General features: G+C 36.9%; 1 protein-coding gene across 2 annotated transcripts in view; it reads right to left on the reverse strand.

Annotated features, from left to right (window-relative positions):
* Wdr92 (dynein axonemal assembly factor 10) overlaps positions 1-21,719 on the reverse strand; it is an 81,307-nt gene that overhangs the window by 40,164 nt on the left and 19,424 nt on the right. For both annotated transcript variants that reach the window (XM_081730872.1, XM_081730871.1), the window contains exons 3-5: positions 15,903-16,033; positions 14,669-14,770; positions 12,494-12,609 (exon numbers count right to left, since the gene is read on the reverse strand). In XM_081730872.1, the coding sequence (XP_081586998.1) occupies positions 12,494-12,609; positions 14,669-14,770; positions 15,903-16,033 (349 nt within the window). The remainder of the gene's footprint in view (positions 1-12,493; positions 12,610-14,668; positions 14,771-15,902; positions 16,034-21,719) is intronic.

Raw genomic sequence — 21,719 nt, forward strand, 5'->3', positions numbered from 1 at the left:
GCTCATTAGTGCCATTAACATTAACGTTAATGCCTCCATCGTACGGCCCTTTGAGTAATAATAACAACACGCTCTTTGCTAGTCTCAATGCGTCCCTATATTCTCGCGAACATTCTGACGTGCCCAAGTTAGTTACTTTTTTTTTTGCAACTATTATTTATCTGTTATTGTTTATTGTTTATTGCTAGTCTGCAGAGTAGTCCTTACATTAATATGCCATTGTCCTTGATAATCATTGCGTATTTACAAGCAGTTTGTTATTACTGTTAGAAGATATCAAAAAACAACAGATAAAATCTACTACTTAATGGTTCATATTTTTCTTTTACAGTACATAAACGATTAATAATAATAATAATAATAATAATAATAATAATAATAATAATAATAATAATAATAATAATAATAACTATTCCAGCATAAAAGTTATCAATTGCATCACACTGGCAACAAGCGACGCATATTTTAACTTTATAAAAATTCGTTTCTCACGATCTTCTGGAAAACTACGTATGATAACATCTTCATTATGTCAAGTTGTTTATCTCAGTGTGATATATGTCTTACTTTTGGACAATATCACAGTAAAACAAAAATTAAATATTAGGAGTACATCGTACTTTTGGACTACATCTCATTAAACATGGGAAGATTGAGTAGTGTATACTTTAGGATGTAAGTTTCAGCTTAACTTGCATCATACATTCTTAGGATTACAAAAAGGAAATTTGTTCGTTTGCATTTGATCAAAATTCTTAGGATTACAAAAAGAAAAAATATTTTTTCCGAATTCCGGAATTTTCCCGAAATCCGGATTGTTTCCGAATTCCGGATTTTTTCCGAAATCCGGATTTTTTCTGAATTCCGGAATTTTTCCGAAATCCGGAATTTTTCCGAAATCCGGATTTTTTCCGAATTCCGGATTTTTTCCGAAATCCGGATTTTTTCTGAATTCCGGAATTTTTCCGAAATCCGGATTTTTCCGAAATCCGGATTTTTTCTAAATTCCGGAATTTTTCCGAAATCCGGAATTTTTCTGAATTCCGGAATTTTTCCGAAATCCGGATTTTTTTCTAAATTCCGGAATTTTTCCGAATTCCGGAATTTCCGATTTTACTTTCCGGATTCCGGAAAGTAAAAATTCCGGAATTGGCCATCCCTAATATATATATATATATATATATATATATATATATATATATATATAGATAGATAGATAGATAGATAGATAGATATAGATATAGATATACAGTGGCGGATCCAGGGTATGATCAAGGGTGGGGCTAAAGCATAGTTTGCCGTTTTTCCAGTGTAAAGCAGGATTGAAGCCCATTTTATCTAGTGTATACCTGAGCGTCAAGGGGAGGGAAGCTATTGCCCCTATAGCCCCCCTTGGACCCGCCACTGTTATCTGTTATATATATATATATAATATAGAATTCAACCAATGAAAAAGTAACCAACTGGTACCCACACGTCCCTGAACAAGTATACATAAAACATAACTTTTTCCATACGGAAGAGTGTATTATAATTCCTATTTTGAAAATTTCTAATACTGTCCTTAATATATTATTTGCGCATTTACTTTATAGCAACTGATAAAGGACCTCGTGTTTAAACAAGAATTTCAAACAACATATAGGAATATTTTTATATCAGCCCGTAAATATAACAGGATGGTCTACTAATATTTCCTTCCCGGTCTTATAACTAAAATTTAACACACATGCATTTAAATTTTATTTATATATTTCAGCTGTTAAATTAGAAGAAAAAAAATAATATCTTCACTCTACTTATCAAACAGCCAAACTGACTTATCTTTCTTCCGGAACATATGATTGCTATTACAGTTACGGAGGATGCCAAGAGGCAGCAACACTGGCTGGTTGTAATATATTTACTCTCTTTCTCTCTCCTGAATATCCATAGTAAAACTCTTTCAGATTTATTGTTATTATTCTCGACCCATCATTTACTGTGGCTATTACGTTACAGCATGACGAACAAAATTGTAGTTTGGTTTATATGTTGCTCGTAATTAGTGCTTTTTCTTCTAGACATAAAGTAAAAACAAGACCAAATTGTTGATAAATCAATGCAAATGGACATTTGACAAACTTGAGTAAAGTTAGTGCTGGAGATTTTGAAGTGAACTATGCACAGTACGACGTACGGAAAAGTGTGATGGACGGAGCACATCCGGTAGAACGTATCGTGACATACACATAACATAATATATATAATGTGCAATGTAATATGTAGTACAGTGCGTCAGAGATGGAGTGGGTCAGTGGGTCAAGTTTTCTGGGTGGGTCAGTGGGTCGTGGGTCAACAGCATGTGACCCACTGTGACCCACCACCCACCGTGACCCACTGTGACCCACCACCCACCGTGACCCACTGCAACCCACCACCCACCATGACCCACTGCGACCACCGACTCAGTCTCACCTACCGACTCACTCTACTTACTGCATTGTAGACAGTATCTTCTGAAGACTGGTAAATTTGTCTTCGTTTTAGTTTCAAGACTTTCATTTCCCTTCCTTTTTCATTTGTTTCCGTCTACTTACCTAAGGTGAGTAGGCTATGTCTAAGTGAAAAAAGAACTTCAGGCACTTTTGGATTTGATATTTGTAATTGTAATAATAGCAATAGAACTTATACTACTACTTGGCTTTCGAGGGCTGTGAGTTTTTAGAGGAGCTAACTACTGGAAAAATACATTTTTGAATCACAGTAATGTATAAATTATTATAAAAAAAATGAATGTAACTATGTGTGTCTGATCATAACGGCCAAATTACAAAGTCAAATGAAATGACTTTTGGTATATAGTTAGGCCTTAATCCAAACTGGGATGTTATATTGTTTTCATTATAATACACATCCCAAAGAGGTAGTGAGGATCCGAATTTTTGCGAAAAAAAAATGAGTATCTCGCAAGCCGTTTAACTTACGAAGCTGAAGTTCAGTGTATTAACACTTCATTAAAAATAAACAGAATCTGTCCTAGCATTTTTTTAAAATTCTCCTTTATGGAGGGGAGGGGGGGGGGATTTCTATATTTGGAAAATTGGAAGTGAGTTGGTTTGCAAAAATAATCAAAAATGATCGATATTAGTTAAGAAAAAAAATCAGAAGCAAAAAATACAGCACTTCGCTTCATATGCCCATTGCTTTCTACTATAATAATTGCTGAAGCTTATGTTTGCAGCACAGGGCAATCAATCCATAAAGTTGTGAGAAAAATAGACATAAAATTTATACGTAAGCTTAAGTACATGGAAATTTTAGTTTAGATTCTATGCATAATTATATGGAAAATTTTACACTTTTTTCCTTTACGTTAGTCTACTTATCTTGATTTGGGACTTTCAAATTTCATCCCTTTTTCCACTGAAAAGTATCTATAATTTAACAAGGAAATAATTATACTATGATAATTTAATTGGAATTCATCGTAATTTGGCCCATAACAAACAGCAGTGTGGTAATTGAAGGGGAAGAAGGGGGAAATTCTCAGACACCTCTGAACACTTCTCTGAAACCTCGTTTCCTTTTGCCTTCTAGGGGGGAGGGAACTTGGTAATGACATCAAACTTTCATGTGTAATTACAAAAACTAAATTTATAAACGAATAGGAAATCATCAGTTTATCAGGTTTTAATTGATAATTTATGCACAAGATTTCCTATCGAAGATGTAGTAGATGAAGTTTCTGTTCTCCATGAGTCGAAATTGCCAACTAACATGGTCAATATGGAAAAGATGTTGTATGGTGATAGAGAGGTGTTACTTCTTGCGGAGTATTTCAAAACTGACCAAGAAAAATCGTTATCAGATTTAAGTCTAGCAAGCAGATTGTCGAGTATTACAAATTTCCACGACTGAGTGCGAACGGGGATTTCCCCTTATGAATTTATAGATAACTAACATTAGAAATAGACTAAGTGCTCAAACATTGTCTAACTTGTTGTTCATCAATGTTAATGGCCCACCGCTAGACAAGTTCAAAGTAGACGAGCTAGTTATTTCCTGGCTGAAGGATGGACATCATTCCGCTGCGTATGATTTACCACGAAAAAGTCCTGGAGGCTAACAGGAAATAAACCCGATTTCAGATTTGTTTTAAGGTGGCAAATTACGAGTTATGGAAAATGTATACTTGTATTACTAATGGCTTATTTGTGTTTTTTAGGGATGGGCACGAGTCGAGTCAAAGGTAATTTTCTCGAGTCGAGTCACTGTCTTGAGGTCGAGTTTCGAGTCGAGTCGAGTTTGATACATGGCTCGCTCGTTCATCTCGTTTTAGCTCGTTTTGAAATTATGACCTGACTAGACTGGAAAGCGAAAGCCGTGAGAAATATAAGTAGTAAAGTGGATTACTTTTAATGTTGCTCACGAGGGGGGACATTGTTCGTGTGTCGTCTCGTCTCGATAACGAGACAATATATTTTTATAACGAGACAGTCTCAAATGTTGTGAGCACCAATAAAGTATGTATACTGTGTAGATCTTACTATCAAGGCTGAGACTTGTACGGTCGAATTTTTGAGCCCAAGCAGAAGCCCAACCCAGGCAGTGATGTCAACAGGCTCAGCTCGGTTCAACTGAGAGAACAGCTCGATCCGGCTCGGTTGGATGATCCATCGGCACGGCTCAATTGAACCGATAGCTTAAGCCGGTTTGGTTGGGATGAGCCATCGACTCTACTCAATTGAGCGAAGGCTCGAGCAGACTTGGTTGAGGTGAGCCACCAACTTGGCTCAAGTGAGCCGATGGCTCGAGCCGGCTCGGTTGGGATGAGCCATCAGCTCGGTTTGGTTCGGCTCTGGTGAGCCATCAGCTCAGTAGACATGACATGCAAACGATTTTTCTGAGATCGGCTCTGTGGTGAACGAGTCGTGAGCCGACCCATTTAAACCAATTGCACCATTAGAGTTGGCACAGATGATTCAACATGATCAAAAGGATCGAGTTTGTTTGTTCACTAGAAGTCAGATGTCGCTTTTATTGAAGCGACTGTATATCTGGATCAATGGATCTTGTATCTGGGCCCTAGTTTAAAAAAATCTTGGTTCGGATATGAGGAAGACTATTACAAAACTAAGTTCTTGTACAATCAGGTGTAAATTTCCAACTCGATAAATTTCTTGAGAGCTACACTAAGAAAAAATGTAGGTAGCGTACTTAAAAAGGTAGGTTACATGCGTAATTCCTGTAGTTTTTGAACTTAACTTACACCAGACTTATAAATGAAAACGGATGTTTTATAATACTTTCCGTATAAGTGTTCCATCTATATGTACTTTTCGTATGAAACAATATAGGCGGTCAGGATCTCACATACAAATGGACGTATATAACATATAGCTGAGGAATGTAACATAAATATATGCATGTGATATACGGAAAAACTGTTAGATGTCAAACATCCTGCAACGGCATGATGTAACATCTAAGGGCAGTGCGTATGTAGCATATGGATAACGTATGCTCCATACTGATTTCTGTAGTAAGTAAGAGGATTCTGTGTATTTATACAATATACCGCTGTTCGGATAACGGATTTTTCTCAGTGTATCTTGAAGAATGAATGGATAGAAGCAGTGATTAGTAGTTTTCGTTGGTTCAAGTTAGTGAGGCCATGGTAGAGGCGGATCTAGGAGGTAAAAACGGGGGGGGGGGGGGAGTCGGAACCAAGATTATGATAAGTATACCTTGTTTATTATAAACTTTCAAAGTTATATAAATAATAGCTTAAATTATTTTTGTCACTCAAAAAACTGGGGGCTAGGCGCCCCTGACCTCTGCCTAGATCCGACATAGCGCCATGGGTCCCTAGCGCTCCCCTTCTGTATGACTCTGGTACTCTAAATCGTCTCCTTAACTTTGAGAGCTTTTTGCTCATACAGAATATCAACCGGAAAAGAACAATAAACTTGCTTCTACCGCCTGTTCAAACCGAAGCAAGCAAACTTGTCGAGAATAGAGCCGGGACCGCACACATAGAGGGCAAGTATATTCGCCATTTGGCAGGAAAGAGGTAGCAAAAATGACCACTGATCCCAGTTAAAGTTTCCTTAACGTAACAATTAATTTTCACTTTAGACCTATATACAATACTCAATTATAGATACAAACACATACATAGGTAGCAAATGCAAGAAATTACGTGAATGCAATAATAATAGAGAAACCTATAGGAGAGACTCGATATATCTTAGGTATATTAACTCATCTGCTAACAACAATGCTTCGTGCAGCAATGTGATAGTATTAGAATAGCGGCAAGTTCAACAGTTGACATCTACATAAGGTGAAAGAAAGGTCGAGTTTGTTTGTTCTATGGTCATTATTTTCTATGTATGACAGATCTCTTGTAGGATAGAGGAAACCTAAAACGGAAGAGGGAAAAGGAAGGTGAAGACAGCGAAACATTCTTTTGACAATTATCAGTCCTCGCATTTTCTCCCTAGTAAGATACCTTCAAGGAGTAAAATATAGGCCTTGTATAGTTCATTGACCTCACTGAAAAAAAAATCTATGTGCCATACAATATTTTTGAGTATATTCTCCTACACTACAGAAAATCTGCAGACCGCACTTTTAAAAAATCTGGTTTTCCGTATTGTGACGAAAAATCCCTAGATCTAAAAATAAATATGTAGATCTGGCAACCTGTTATATCCGCATCTGCAAATAGCGGTTATACTTTATTTGTGTTCCTGAGTCTTTTACGGTTGGGAGGGAAAAAAATAAACTTTTTCTCTGGAGACCGACTGGTTATGATTTACAACATGCTGTTTGGAACAATGTATTTACTCATATGTTTCGTATTTTGTAAATCTACCGTCGGCAAATCGGACAAATTTGGTCTTTCTTTTTTGTGTCCTGTACGTTTGTTTGAAGCGGTAAAACCTCCAAACTTCTAGATAGTGAGAGGATTGGGCCACAAAAAAATCAACAGAAAGATGCGGAAAGAAAATACTTATAAGCTTGTCCAAGTAGCGGCCTAGCTGATTTGAAAGAAAATGAAATTAAATATTTAAGTTTTAAGCTCCTCGATTATGCCAACTAGGCTAAAGAAGACGGTGTTGATGAGAAATGAAAGAAATCGTGGAATTAAGAAAGTGGGAGGAAACGGGAGAACACCGAGAAAACTCACGCACGCAGTGTTTGTCCACCACAAAGTTCACTTGGCACGAGCTGGGATCGATCCAAGGACCCCATGCACCAGAGGTGAACGCTATACCACTGAGCCACTGCGGTCCACCTAGGTGATTTGTCCAAAGGACATGCCTATAATATTTTTGTGGTAATAATACGTAGCGTTTGCCACGAACATTAAAATATTGAATATTTCGATAGATCATGTGGAATGAGTGAGCTAATCTTTTTCAGGACTAAGGATAAGAATATCTAGAACAGCGTTTCCCAACCTTTTTCAACTTGCGGCACACTACGGGTGTAACTTGAATTCTCGCGGCACACTCATAGATATTATTATTATTATTATTATTATTATTATTATTATTATTATTATTATTATTATTATTATTATTATTATTATTTGCAAATATAAAATACCATGGTATTTTTTTTCTGTGATTACTGATCTCCCCCTCACAGAGGTGAAAGCTCGATCACTGGGTTTCCCCTATGCTAATTCATTGTGCTTATTTATTGTAATTTTAAAATAGAAAATAATTGCAATGAAATACAGAACTCACATCAGATTTTTAAAAATATGCTTTCTTTTTCGAAAACTGTATCCAACCTTTCACTAACAACGAAGATCACTAAATAACGAACGAACAAACAAATGTCTTGTACTTTTAACTTTGCTGTTTTAACCAAAACCGGTGCATATTATTGCAATCACACAGCTTGCGATGCATCGAAGTCAAAACACAGCTGTTGAACAAAATGTTGTTCTGTTATTCACGTGCGAAAGAGTGTTCTACGAACGTTTACTTAACGCGTACCGTACAAGTGCTTCCATTTCTCGGTGTTAATATGACTCTCAATTGAAGCGTAACATAGTAGCTAAACGTAGAAATGTGTACGAGCCAAAATACTGTCTGCTACACAGTAATAGATGTCGAATAATATATTACAATTACAGTAATTTTTTCCATGGTAGAAATTCATACTAATGTGAAATACAAAAATATACATTTTTTTCCTATGTCTTGCAATTTGGTTGCTATAGAATTAATAATTTTGTTTCGATTTCCTCGCGGCACACCAGCAGTCCATTCGCGGCACACCAGTGTGCCGCGGCACATCGGTTGGGAAACGCTGATCTAGAATAATATGGGAAAAAAATATTGTTTATGACACAAAAGGAGACTAGAAGTGTATTTTATTTAGTTTTCCAAATTTTGCCCCGAAATAGTGGTTGCCCTGAGTAATTCTTCGCATTCCCAGTTTTTTCGAGGGAGATACCATTGAAGTTATAAATGAAGTGAAGATCAAAAGCATCACAAATTATAGTTCTGAAATTAGAAGGTAACTTCCAATTGTCTTACGCAAAGAAATCTCGTCTAACAGATTTGCCATGATCTAGACCAGCGTTTCCCAACCGATGTGCCGCGGCACACTGGTGTGCCGCGAATGGACTGCTGGTGTGCCGCGAGGAAATCGAAACAAAATTATTAATTCTATAGCAACCAAATTGCAAGACATAGGAAAAAAATGTATATTTTTGTATTTCACATTAGTATGAATTTCTACCATGGAAAAAATTACTGTAATTGTAATATATTATTCGACATCTATTACTGTGTAGCAGACAGTATTTTGGCTCGTACACATTTCTACGTTTAGCTACTATGTTACGCTTCAATTGAGAGTCATATTAACACCGAGAAATGGAAGCACTTGTACGGTACGCGTTAAGTAAACGTTCGTAGAACACTCTTTCGCACGTGAATAACAGAACAACATTTTGTTCAACAGCTGTGTTTTGACTTCGATGCATCGCAAGCTGTGTGATTGCAATAATATGCACCGGTTTTGGTTAAAACAGCAAAGTTAAAAGTACAAGACATTTGTTTGTTCGTTCGTTATTTAGTGATCTTCGTTGTTAGTGAAAGGTTGGATACAGTTTTCGAAAAAGAAAGCATATTTTTAAAAATCTGATGTGAGTTCTGTATTTCATTGCAATTATTTTCTATTTTAAAATTACAATAAATAAGCACAATGAATTAGCATAGGGGAAACCCAGTGATCGAGCTTTCACCTCTGTGAGGGGGAGATCAGTAATCACAGAAAAAAAATACCATGGTATTTTATATTTGCAAATAATAATAATAATAATAATAATAATAATAATAATAATAATAATAATAATAATAATAATAATAATAATACTAATAATAATAATAATAATAATAATAATAATAATAATAATATCTATGAGTGTGCCGCGAGAATTCAAGTTACACCCGTAGTGTGCCGCAAGTTGAAAAAGGTTGGGAAACGCTGATCTAGACCTATCAGCCTTTTGAATGCTTCTCGATTAAATTTCAATCAGTGCGTGTTGTGGAAGTAGGGAGGGAAGCGCAGAACAACAGTCCACATGACATTAGGTCTCTTTAAACAATAAAACGTTCTTTTATTTCAAGTGTGTTCTGCTATCTAAGCTATTAGTATAAGGGAGAGTGAACAGCTAGGAACAGAAAAGGTGCTATAATTTTCATTGTGGATGGATTTTAAATTTCTGGGCTGTCGCCACCTATGGCCATTTAGCCCGTCACGTTTGAGGGATGACATGCCTCGACGAGCACAGTCTCCGGGGAAAGGGAAGGAAGAAAGGATTTGGGGAAGGAAGGAAGCGGCCTGGGACCTACATATTAGGTACCACATCGGCATTGGGCTGGTGTAAATGAGAAAAACCTAATTCAGGATCATTGGCCTAAAAAAGCTTTTTACACATTTTCGACTGAGTGCCCCCAGCGGGAAGCAAACCCGGAACCGGTAGCACCGAAGAGAATTTTCATTGTGTAATACTATACTGTTTTCAATCATTACGCAGGAAATTAAGCTGATCCGAGGTCTACCAGCTTCTGGTAGAGATACCAAGGAATGCACTTTCCCTGGGAATGTACTTTATGTCTTAGGACAATTAATTTGGTGGGTCCTATAAATGTATGACCCCATGCCTACCATCACCCTCTTCCGAAATATAAACCCGGAACGTTGTGAACGAAGTCCTTGCCTCTTAGACTTCACAACTACCGAGATTGGCAGTCAACTAGTTTTTAGTATTCAGATACAAACCACTTCATATTTTTACATAATGTAATAATAATAATAATAATAATGTGTTATAGTAGTATCATTGATAATAATTATATTGTCTTAGTAGGATACTTGAAGAGAGTATTTAGAACTACACACAGGATTTGGCTCGTTTTGGCTCGACTCAACTCGAAACAAATTCGAGTCGAGTTGGAGGAAAGTTTTCGAGTCGAGCTGAAAGATGTATGTTTCGAGTCGAGTCGAGTTTCACAGAAAACTCGCTCGTACCCATCCCTAGTGTTTTTTCAACTTTGTACCTAATTTTTAATAAGTCTCTTCTTTCCTTTTCATAAACTAGAAGGCAAACTACTTTGAATAAATATTCATAATAATTGCAATTATGCATATTTGTAACTTAAATTTAACGTGGTGTTTTAGTGATTACACAAATTACAATTATGAGCATACTTTATGGAGATGTTCTTACGTACAGTACCCGAGCACCTTTATACGATATGGAAAACTGATTTTTGAAGTCTTTGGAAAAAAATATTGTGAACTGAGAAATCATAACCTTTTCCATATAGAACACAGTGGTGGCCCCCCCCCCCCCATGTCCATGACGCACTCTCCTCAATTGTCTATCCGTATGTGTTCTTCCATGAAAAAAAAAGTCTTTTCGATTAATTTTTACACGCCCTCGAACATATTTATATAGATTCTTAACCCCCCCAAATATTTCAATGACGCAGTTTGCGTCATAGCCCCCCTTTGAGGGCACCCCTGTTGTACAGAAGTATTTTTCTGCGAATAGAAGTTTCTTTTGGAATGTGTTAAGAAATTAACACTCGCAAGAATACTCTCTTAGTACAAGTATATTTTAGGCATACACTAATTTCCCCCCACCTCGAAGTGCTTCAATTTCCTCATTGACAAACACTTTACCATTTTATATCGTAAAGGTCAGATCCACCTTTATTGTAACAGAGTGGTGCTTGAGCGATTGACCGTAAAAATTCAAACTCCGATTAGTGACAATTTCACAGTCTTGTTTTATTACAAGTGTAAACTCTTTAGTTAGTAAAAGAGGCCGTGGATTATGTGTAAGAGTTGATGACGAGATTTTGGTGAGTCAGAGTAGGTCACAGTGGATGAGAGTGATTGATGGTGGGTCAGAGTGGGTCACGGTGGGTGGTGGGTCAGTGGGTCGTGGGTCACGATGGGTGGTGGGTCAGTGGGTCATGGGTCAAGTTTTCATTGACCCACGCCAACTCTGCAGTGCGTTACAGAAGCATCATTTACGAGGAGCATGCAAAAAGTTTTTAGATAATAAAATTCAAATAGCGTTGCTGTACTGAAACATATCACATTTAAAAGTGTATGACCTCTAGTGGTGAAAGGTATAACTGGAAGGCTGCAGGTTTGTTTATTTGAAAATTAGAGGGCTGGAAGTGTAGATTAGTTTGACCCTATGAGCCGGCAACAATGGAGCTCGAACGACGATTTGCGTGCAATGATCTTTTACGATTTTAAGTGCAGTTTAACGCATGACATTGCCATGATCGTAAGTGTTTCGGGGACTCTGTCCCTTCACGGGCAACCCTTTTTAATTGGTTTGCGGAATTTAAATGCAGCCGACAAAGCTTGACAGAAAAGCTTCGCTCTGAGCGCCTTAGCACCGGTTACGGGTGAAAATGTTGCAGCAGTAACAAATCTTGTGAAAGAGGATAGCTACATCATATACAGTAAATTTAGACAACCCTGAAAATTGGATCAATTGCAGCTCAGTCCGGTGACATTAATAAAACATCTTCCTGTGGCCTTCAAACGCATATAGTAGTAGATTTTTATTGCTACATTTTTTTTTTCTATAGCACACTTCCATCGAGTTATGAAATGACTCTTGTATTTCTGTATTATCTACTGACTAACCAAAGAACAACTACTAATCTCTCCGAAAATACGGAACAATATATGGGATATATATCAACTAGGCTTTCCAAGTTTCTTCAATTAATATCTACCTACTCTAACCTAACAACATTAGTTTATTTTATATTGCTAACATTTTTAAATATTGTGACAGGTTCTCCATATGTGTAAAGCTTTTCTTCCATCACAGCAATTTCACCTCTACTTTACATCCTGACAATAACCACATAGTACCATAAAATAAAAATTAAAATTAAATGAACTATACATAAATATCTGCTAATTATTTTATAATAAAACTAACCCCATTCTTAATATTGGTTTCCCAATACAATGTCATCGTTCGTAGATCAAACATTTTAATATCACCATTATCGTAGCCGGCACACACCATTCGCTCTTCCATATTATGTGCATTTCCTGCAAAGAAAGAGAAAGAAATCACGATTACCTTAATGTTAATTATAATCGACATAAAAATGCTCCACGTAAAATGTAACTCAGACGACGAAGTTTTATTATCAATTATTCATTCTTGATACGCAAACAACAGCGATGTATTGCCAGTTGCGCACTCCATTAAAATTCCAGCATAAATCATACTTCTCATTATCAGATGCAAACCTGTAAAATCTTCAGTTTAACGTCCTCTGGTTATTTCCTGTAGACTAAAGGAGAAGGATGATGCATCCATACGAGTGATTATGGAAAGATAATAATAATAATAATAATAATAATAATAATAATAATAATAATAATAATAATAATAATAATAATAATAACTGACAAAATCTATGGAGATGATGCTTTCATCTCAAGCTTATATTACCTAAAATCAAGGTGAGAATGTGCTTTACCACTCAACGTTACCAATCGATCTCGTGCATTTATTTTCTTAAAAATTGAACGAACTCATTCTTGCCGATAAACTTTCAATACCTAAAAGACGTCCTATTCTTAACACATGAGAACGATGTTTGATTTTCCCATCCCTTTCCAAACTTTTAGAAAAACTGTTAATTAAATAACTAACAAAAATGTCCAGCGGAAGTACGTGGGCTGTCCAGAAAATACCAGACGTTTTGGCCTATCGCGGCAGTGGGCGGGGCTAGAGTCGCCATCTTGGTGTCAGAACGTTGGCACATTCAGAGCGCATCCAGCTGTGGTAGTGTGAGGACTGTGACGCTTTTTCTGTGCATTCTGTGACGTGCTACAATGTGCGCTCAAATAGAGAATCCCGCCTCTTGTGAAGTGCGTTCTGTGATTAGGTTTTTGTTGAAAAAAAAAAATTGAAATCCATCGCCAACTGTGTGAAGTGTACGGAATAACGAGTGAAAGCCGAGTTGAGGCTAATTGTGCATTGATTTTAAAAAATGGCCGTATGTACCCGAGAGCTCTGGATTTGGATGGAAAGTGTTCGATCACCCACCATACAGACCGGATTTGGCGCCGAGCGACTATATCACCTCTTCCCAACGATGGACATGGCTCGCTACACAACGCTTTGATACTGACGCCGAACTGCATGCCAGTGTAAGCTAGTGGTTGAAATCGGAGGCGGCAGATTTCTACCGCGACGGTATTGAAAAACTTGTACCATGGTATGATAAGTGCCTTAACTTGCATGGCGATTATGTGGAAAAATAGATTAAGAGTGTACCTTTCAAATGTATATAATACAATTTGGTTTGTTCATTCTGTTAAAGCTACATTCTGGACAGCCCTCGTATATTTGTAGATTACTTTAGAGTGCGCTTTGGGTTCAATCCCCTGTGGCCAATATAATTCGGAACATCTCTGCCGTGTCGTGACAAAACGCTGTAACTTTGGCGGAGAAGTTTTGCGAAAATGAGCCGTAAAGTTTTCATTCGAAAATGTGATCTGTATCGTGTAGAACCAGTGTAACTAGGCAATAATGGTCAAACAATCAATTTTCACCAAATTTAATCACACAACATGCATTTACGTAACATTACATGTAACCACGTGTTTCCAAAGTCAAGATACACTGGTTCTACACGATACAGATCACATTTTCGAATGAAAACTTTATGGCTCATTTTCGCAAAACTTCTCCGCCAAAGTTACAGCGTTTTGTCACGACACGGCAGATCTGTTACCATGTCTCCTCGGTACTAGAAAAGGGATACTAAACTCCAAACAAACGAACTTAAAATAATTAGGAGAAATTATAAATTTTCTTGCCCTACTCATGAATATTCAAATGGTTAGCATGTTCACCTTTGATGCCTACAGTGCCTGGCTCCATCCTAACTGAACAGATTGTTCAACGTTGCAACTTCACCATAAGGCAATGCTGTCTACATATCGACCAAAATCGCTCAATCAAACAACCTTCCATTAACTGGCATGCCACGTAGTTTAGTTTCTAAAATTCTAGCAATAAAATTTATATACTACTGAATTTTATTATGTTACTCCAACAATTTAAATAAACAATAAATTTTTTCAGGCTTACCGAAAGTAACGCTCCAGCAATCTCGACTTGCTTCATTTTCTTCTGGTTCCATAACTGCTACAGGTTTCTCTTTCTGTCGTGGATCCCACACTTTTACAGTTCCTGTTGTAAAAGCAATTATTAGACTGTTTAATAGAGCGAACTCATCAAATAAAAAAAAGTTTCCATAAAAATACGAAAACAAGCAAGCAATAGTTATTTTCTGTACAATGTGACGTTGCTATAATTACAATTTCGAAGTTGGTCAGCGAGGTAGCGAAGTAGTTTGAATATGAACCTTCTTTCCTTGATCCACACGTCGACATCACATGTGGTTGGAAATTAGATGTCAGAGGACGTCAACTTAATTTACAAACGAAAAAGGCAATCAAACAAGACGGCAACTTTCTATAACTTAGTTTCGTATTTACAGTGTATGTATCTTTCATAATACTGAGTTATAACTTCCTGGGTGTACATAATTGAGTTCGAAGAAGAGGATAAGTACGGGAATAACTAAAGCATTTATCCATTATCTGCCTTGTGCTACTACGAAAAATTTAGGAAAACATCTATTAGCATTGCATGACTTGGGATGTTCATTGAGTGACTGAAAACCGGCAAATTAGGCAATCAATTACGCGACTCGATTAGCATAATTAGATTAGCTATCAATTATTGAAACTAGATTCAATTATTCGGAATTATATTTGAGAACTCTCGACATCTATAGCCATTTTAGCTGGTCACGTATGAGGGATGATGTCCCTTGACGATCATATTACCCGAGGAAATGGGGAAGGAAGCAGCCTGGAACTTTATGTTAGGCACCACCTCGGTAATTGGCTGGGGTGAATGAGGGAAAATCAGAAAAAATCTGCATCAGGTAGACTAGCCTGGACAGGGTTTTACACCTTTCCAACCGAGTATCCCTATCGGGAATGGAACTCGGGACTGCTCGCACTAAAGATGAGAGCGTTAGCGACTACGCTACGCGGGCTGCTAGATTCAATTATTGACATGACATCTAAAACAAGAGTATCAACCAAAGTTTTATCGCACTGAACAATATTTCGTTAGAATAGCTCATTATATTCCTCATTTAAACTTCTGATCTTGTTGAATTTCTTTTAATTCTCCTATATTTATGATATTCCAATTACGCACATTATTTCACTGAGGATGTTAATAGGAATATAACTCGTAACTTCGTACCACTTTGTGCTAAAGCACAATACATATATTAGAAACTCACCATCTCTACTGCCTGTAACAATTTCGGGTGCTCCTTGTCCTATACTTAATCCACCTACACCATCAATACAATTAATGATTTCTTTATGCGCTTTAGCTGAATAGACAGGTACGGACGTGTTTTCCAAGTTCCTGCATAAGAAAGATAAAAAAGAACAAGATAACACACTGACCTTTATTGGAAAACAAATACATATAAAAATTTTTAAAGATCACTGCGCATACGTAATTGAAAATGGATATCGGCTGTGAGAAAATATCATCATAAAGGCTGGTGAGTATTTGTATCAAATGAAAGATTGAAAACTTCTTTCTTTCTATAAGCAAATGAAAGTGAGACAACAATTGTCAAAATCTCTAACACTACATTTAAACATGTCATGATATAACATGTTCGGTTTGAAAAACGCTAAAAATAATATCAATACGGTTAAGTATGGGTGAAAATGTGTTTGGTAAAAGTATCGTTTGAAAGCTTTCCCAAAACTGCACAAATCCATACGCTGTACATCTGCTTTCTTCCGTCCAGTTGTCATCGTTACTTTCATGAATAATGGAAAAGAAGTCAATTATTTGCTCGCTGTACTCTTCAACAGTCTTGACTAAGCGTGATTCGAAACACCATCTAGTTGGTGAAAGAGAAGGGATGTTTTCAAAAAATTCATCGCTCAAGTAGTTCCGAGAAATTATATAGTAACTCGTCAAGCTCTATTCACTATCAAACACAAGACCTTTGGTCATTACGAGATGCGGCGATAACAAACGAAGGTAATAAAAATATATTTAAAAATTTTTAAGAACTTAAAATAAATAAATAAATAAACAGAATGCAAACATATTTGTGCGGAATTAGTGAAGAGAGCAAGGAACAGATTTAGAAATACGAAGGGACTCGCTAATATTCAGCGCGTCGAAATGGGAATACATTATATATTGCGCACACCCTATCTCTCATATACGAAGTGTACGTTTCATGTTTAAATGCCTGCTGATAAATGCTCAAGTCCTCTGTGATTTTCGCGAATTTACATTTCCTCGACTCTTCTCAATATGGTTCGTCTGTCCTCGTTAATCATGCTACGCGAAAACTCATCTTATAGGCACAGGGGTACTAAAGTGTATGTGAGTTTTGAACACAGGACATTGTGTATCAGTGAGTCGATTTTATTTATTTATGAGCATTATTTAATGAAGATTTAGTTATTTGTACCACAGTGAGTAGTAAGTTAATGACATTAGCTGTAAGATATTACTATGAAGAAACAAGATATCGTGGTTCAATTAAAACTTGGTTCACTTTCATTTAAAGAGAAACCTGTGACAGTTCAGAGTGGCTGGCCTTGCTCCCCAGTATCAAATTTGATAGCTGAGGTTACAGAAAGAAATAGGTCCTAAACAAGCTACTTTGAAGTTTCTAATCATGAATATTGCAACCGGCTGTGTGGAAGTGAGTGTTTAGCAAAACCGTTTTGCTGACCATGTCTTTTGCTTTCAAGAGGCACTTCTAAAAACGTGAGGATTTCTGCTAGATTCTGTAATTTAAGTGGACTTGTAAAATCGGCAAAACTTCAAGACAAATCAGAAAGTCATCTTGAATGCCTTGTAGACGTGTACAATTTTGGAAAACAACACATTAAAAGTTTACAACACTACATAATTTACAAATAAAAATAATAATAACAAGAAAAAAAGAGAAATGTTAAAACATTTCCTTGTCAAACAAGTGCTCCCATTCCTGACATTAATGAAAGTAATCTATCTTTGAATAAGGGGAATTATATTGAAACTGAATCTTTCAAACAGATGGGCTCCTGTATTAGATGAACATTTTCAAACTGGATATATGTATTTCAAGAAACATCCAGCGACATACAAAATCATTTACTAAATATAATTAATGATATCGTGAGTGAAACTTTTTTCAAAGGGATCGAAAACTTAAATTTCGTTTTCATTTTGTTAGACAAAACACTTGATGTCAGAAATAAGTCGCAGTTATTAAGTGATCTGAGATAGATACGTAAATACAAGGAGGAGGGTTGTATCAAGGAGCGATTGATTAGCGTTACTGACGTAAGCGTTGACCGAACATTTGACCGGTTGCTTCTTCAGTAAAAGAAATTGTTAATAAATATAAACTGGAGAATAAATTCATTGCACAAACTTATGTCCGGACGGTATTTAGCAGGTCTGTAAAAGGTTCAAGATAAATACCTGAAGGTGTTATTTACGCATTGCAACGTTCACCTACTAAATTTAGTGACGTTTAAGGGAATGAATAAAATACCAAAGTGTAATATATTACTTTCGACTCTTAAGTAGTACATCAACCTTTACCTCGCATTCCAGCAAGAGAGCGTTTGCTACTAAAGAACATTCCTTCTCTTTCACCAACTAGATGGTGTTTTGAATCACGCTTGTTAACACAGTTGAAGAGTACAAGGAGCAAATAACTGATTTCTTTTCCAATATTCATGAAAGTAACGACGACAACTGGAAGGAACAGGACAGATGTACAGCGTATGGATTTGTGCAGTTTTGGAAAACTTTCAAATAGTATATTTACCACACATTTTCACCTATATTTACCCGAATTGATGTTATTTTTTAGTTCTTCAAACATAAATGTTATATCATGCGATGTTTAAATATAATTAGAGATTTTGAACAGGAATTAAAGTACAATAGGAGGGTTTTGTTCACTGCATCGATTGCAAATGTAAGTTGATAATAATAATAAAAAAGAAATAAAAAATAAAAATGAAAAAAAAAAAAAAACGGAATTGTGAAAAAGTTGCTTTTGAGATGGTAGGAAAAAAAACAGTTTCTACGGTAGGTCACCCGTTCTTCGAGCTGGGGATGGTTTATTGCCCGTACAAAGTACCTGAGGTTTTATTTTGCTGTTATTGACAATCTCTTCAGTCTGCAGTTGGGCATTTTGCATCATTGCAGAAATTGTTGTTTTTCGAACTTTAAATCCCAAAAATTCAAATTTTATTGGAAGCAAATAACTCCCGAAAATTTGCTTGCTGACTTAGAAAGGATTTACCCACATGTTTTTTTAATTTACAAGGTCCTAAAACTGAACTGATTGCATTTCATAAAACTGCAACATTCCAACATAAAGCTCAACATACATTGGTAGAATTTTTTACAGATGAAAATTTAGATATCACTTTTAAGAAAGATTTTTGTTTGGCTAAATTAATCTGCACTAAACCAGTTACGACAGCATCAGTCGAGAGGACTTTTTCTGCCCTTAAAAGAATCCACATTTTTAAAAGTTCAACACAAGGAGAAGAGTGAATGTGTAGCATAGCCCCTTTTATTCATTGAGAAAGAACTCTTGGGATCTATAAGAGAAGATAAAGTATTCTACAATAAATCATTAAAAAATTTGCAAGGAAAACAAAGAGACTACATTTCATATGCAAGTAAGGTAAGATAAGATAATTAGGCCTATTTTTTTAAGCAAACTTTGTAATTTACTTAAGCCAAATTGTATTTAGGTATAGGATAAATACAAATTAATCAGTTGTGCTAATTTCCTTCTGATGCCACGATAAACTCCTAATCAACAAATCAATCAATTTGTCTTGCCCTCTTATGCATTATGGTATGCATAAGTTTTATGGTATTGCATTAGACTAGAAATCCCTATATCCACACTGAAAACCTATCCTAACAATTGGCAAATCTTTCAATGACAGCCTAAAATGTCAGGTTTCATCACTGTCTAATATGAATGTTTACGAATCGTACCATACCTACATAATGGCTTTTAGAAGAGAAGGCAGACTAACAGAATTTCTGGCAGTTACTGAACTTTCGTAGATTGGAGGAATTGTCATTGCCGGAATGATTACACGGAGCGAGCTCTGGGGTTTAAAGGTCAAATTGGATCAAAAAAGGAGGTTTTTGTCACTTGCCTGGGACGAAAATGGGGTGTTTCATGGAAAAGTATAAGAACTACCAACAACATGAAAGGTGTGATAAACACAATGACGTCCTGTTTTCAGGATAATCAAAACATTTGAAATGACGTAAAAACTAGGGATGACCAGAACCGGTTCCTGGCGGAACCAGTTTTCAGCTTTGAACGGATCCGGTTCAGAAACCGGTTTTTCGAATCCAGGTCTGGAACCGGTTCCTAAGATCCGGTTGCGGAACCGGGCTTTTGATCCAGGTATGGAACCGGTTCCAGAACTTTGTGGCCATCCCTACGCTAAACCCGAGCTGCTGGCAGGCTCTAACAGTGTGATAGATGAAATGGTGGAAGCGACAGGCAGGCACCCAGGCGGCAGTTGCTTGTCTCATTTGCCTAAACAAATTGTGTAACTGGCAAACTCATTGCCTAAACGGGCAAACTGACAAACTCATTTGGCTAAACACCCACTGGTGGACCAATTTTTTTTTTCCTGGAGGGCACAAGCGGGTCTGGGCGGGGAGGGCACAAGCGCGTGGTCCCCTTTCCAGTGTTTGAAGGTGAACTTTGTGCCTCCTTTACGGGTCTTTAGGGGCTTTCGGATCCAGGCATGGAACCGCTTCCTAAGATCCGGTTCTGGAACCGGGTTTTCGGATCCAGGTCTGGAACCGGTTCCTGAGATCCGGTTCTAGAACCGGGATTTCGGATCCAGGTTTGGCACCTTCCTAGAACTTACCTACTACCGGATAAGTTGCAGGTATACCACATTGATCTGAAACCACTCATTCCATCGGTAGATCCGGTTGTTCCAGCAAAGTAAGAAAATGCCTATTTCTGCGTTTTATCCGCTACTACAATAGTCCCACACATTTTTAGCTGGATTTAAAACTGGGGATTTTGCAGGTCAGATCAGGTATAACTGGGTTATGACTACATTCCTCAAACCAGGTACCAATGCTTTGAGTCATGCGCACACAGCAGCTATTATCTTGGAAAAGTGTCCACTGCATAATCATGAATATACTGGAGGAAAGGTAACACCTGGTCCCTGAGATTGCCCAGATAAACATCATCTGAGTGGGCCCAAGTGCTTGTATGAGAAACACCTTTCACATACTTAACACAATGCGAGTGACCTTCGGCTCACTTCATCCCTAGCATCATTGGAATACAGAATAAAACACTATCCCTTGGGTCACATAACAACCCATTGGCACCAGTCTCTGTTTTCTTTTACCTACTAGGCATGCAATCTTATGTGCGCAGTGATAAGGAGTGACTTCTTTCGTAGTACTCGATTCCAAATCACCATCGTTCTTTAGGGAATTGGTTGAAATTGTCCTTCATTCACAGACTGTAGCAAATACTGTGAGATTTGAAAACTTATTTTCTTATGAACAGGTGTAAAAGACGTTGGTAGGCCCTATGGGTTAATCAAATAATGGTCATTTTATTAACAATTTTGTGTTATTACACCTATCCTTACGTTGATCGAGAATAATTGTGCAAAATGATAATGCTTCATATATAATTTTCTTTAAAAAAAGAGTCCTGACACTGCTTTGCGTTCATATACAGGGTGTTTCAAAACAACACCGACAACGTTTGGGAGATGTTTCCTGACACCAAGATAAGACAAAAAGTATAGACTAACCTAGGTGCATAAATGCTTCCTTTTGGAGTTATACGCTGCGGGAAATCATTAAAAAATAAATAAATAAAAAATGAACTTTAAAGTTTCATAGCTCCAAAACTATGGGACCTACCATAGTCAAGGTCAAGACTACACTTAGGAACTAGTATGTGCCCTGTCCAAAAATCCAAGTTTTAGAATCCTAAGCCTAAGGCTACTTTGTCCTGTATTTGTTTGGTTTTGATTATTGTTGGTGCCCA

Source organism: Thermobia domestica, chromosome 11 (genome assembly GCF_964235325.1).
Source record: "Thermobia domestica chromosome 11, izTheDome1.hap1.1, whole genome shotgun sequence".
In the NCBI taxonomy this organism is placed as follows: domain Eukaryota; kingdom Metazoa; phylum Arthropoda; class Insecta; order Zygentoma; family Lepismatidae; genus Thermobia; species Thermobia domestica.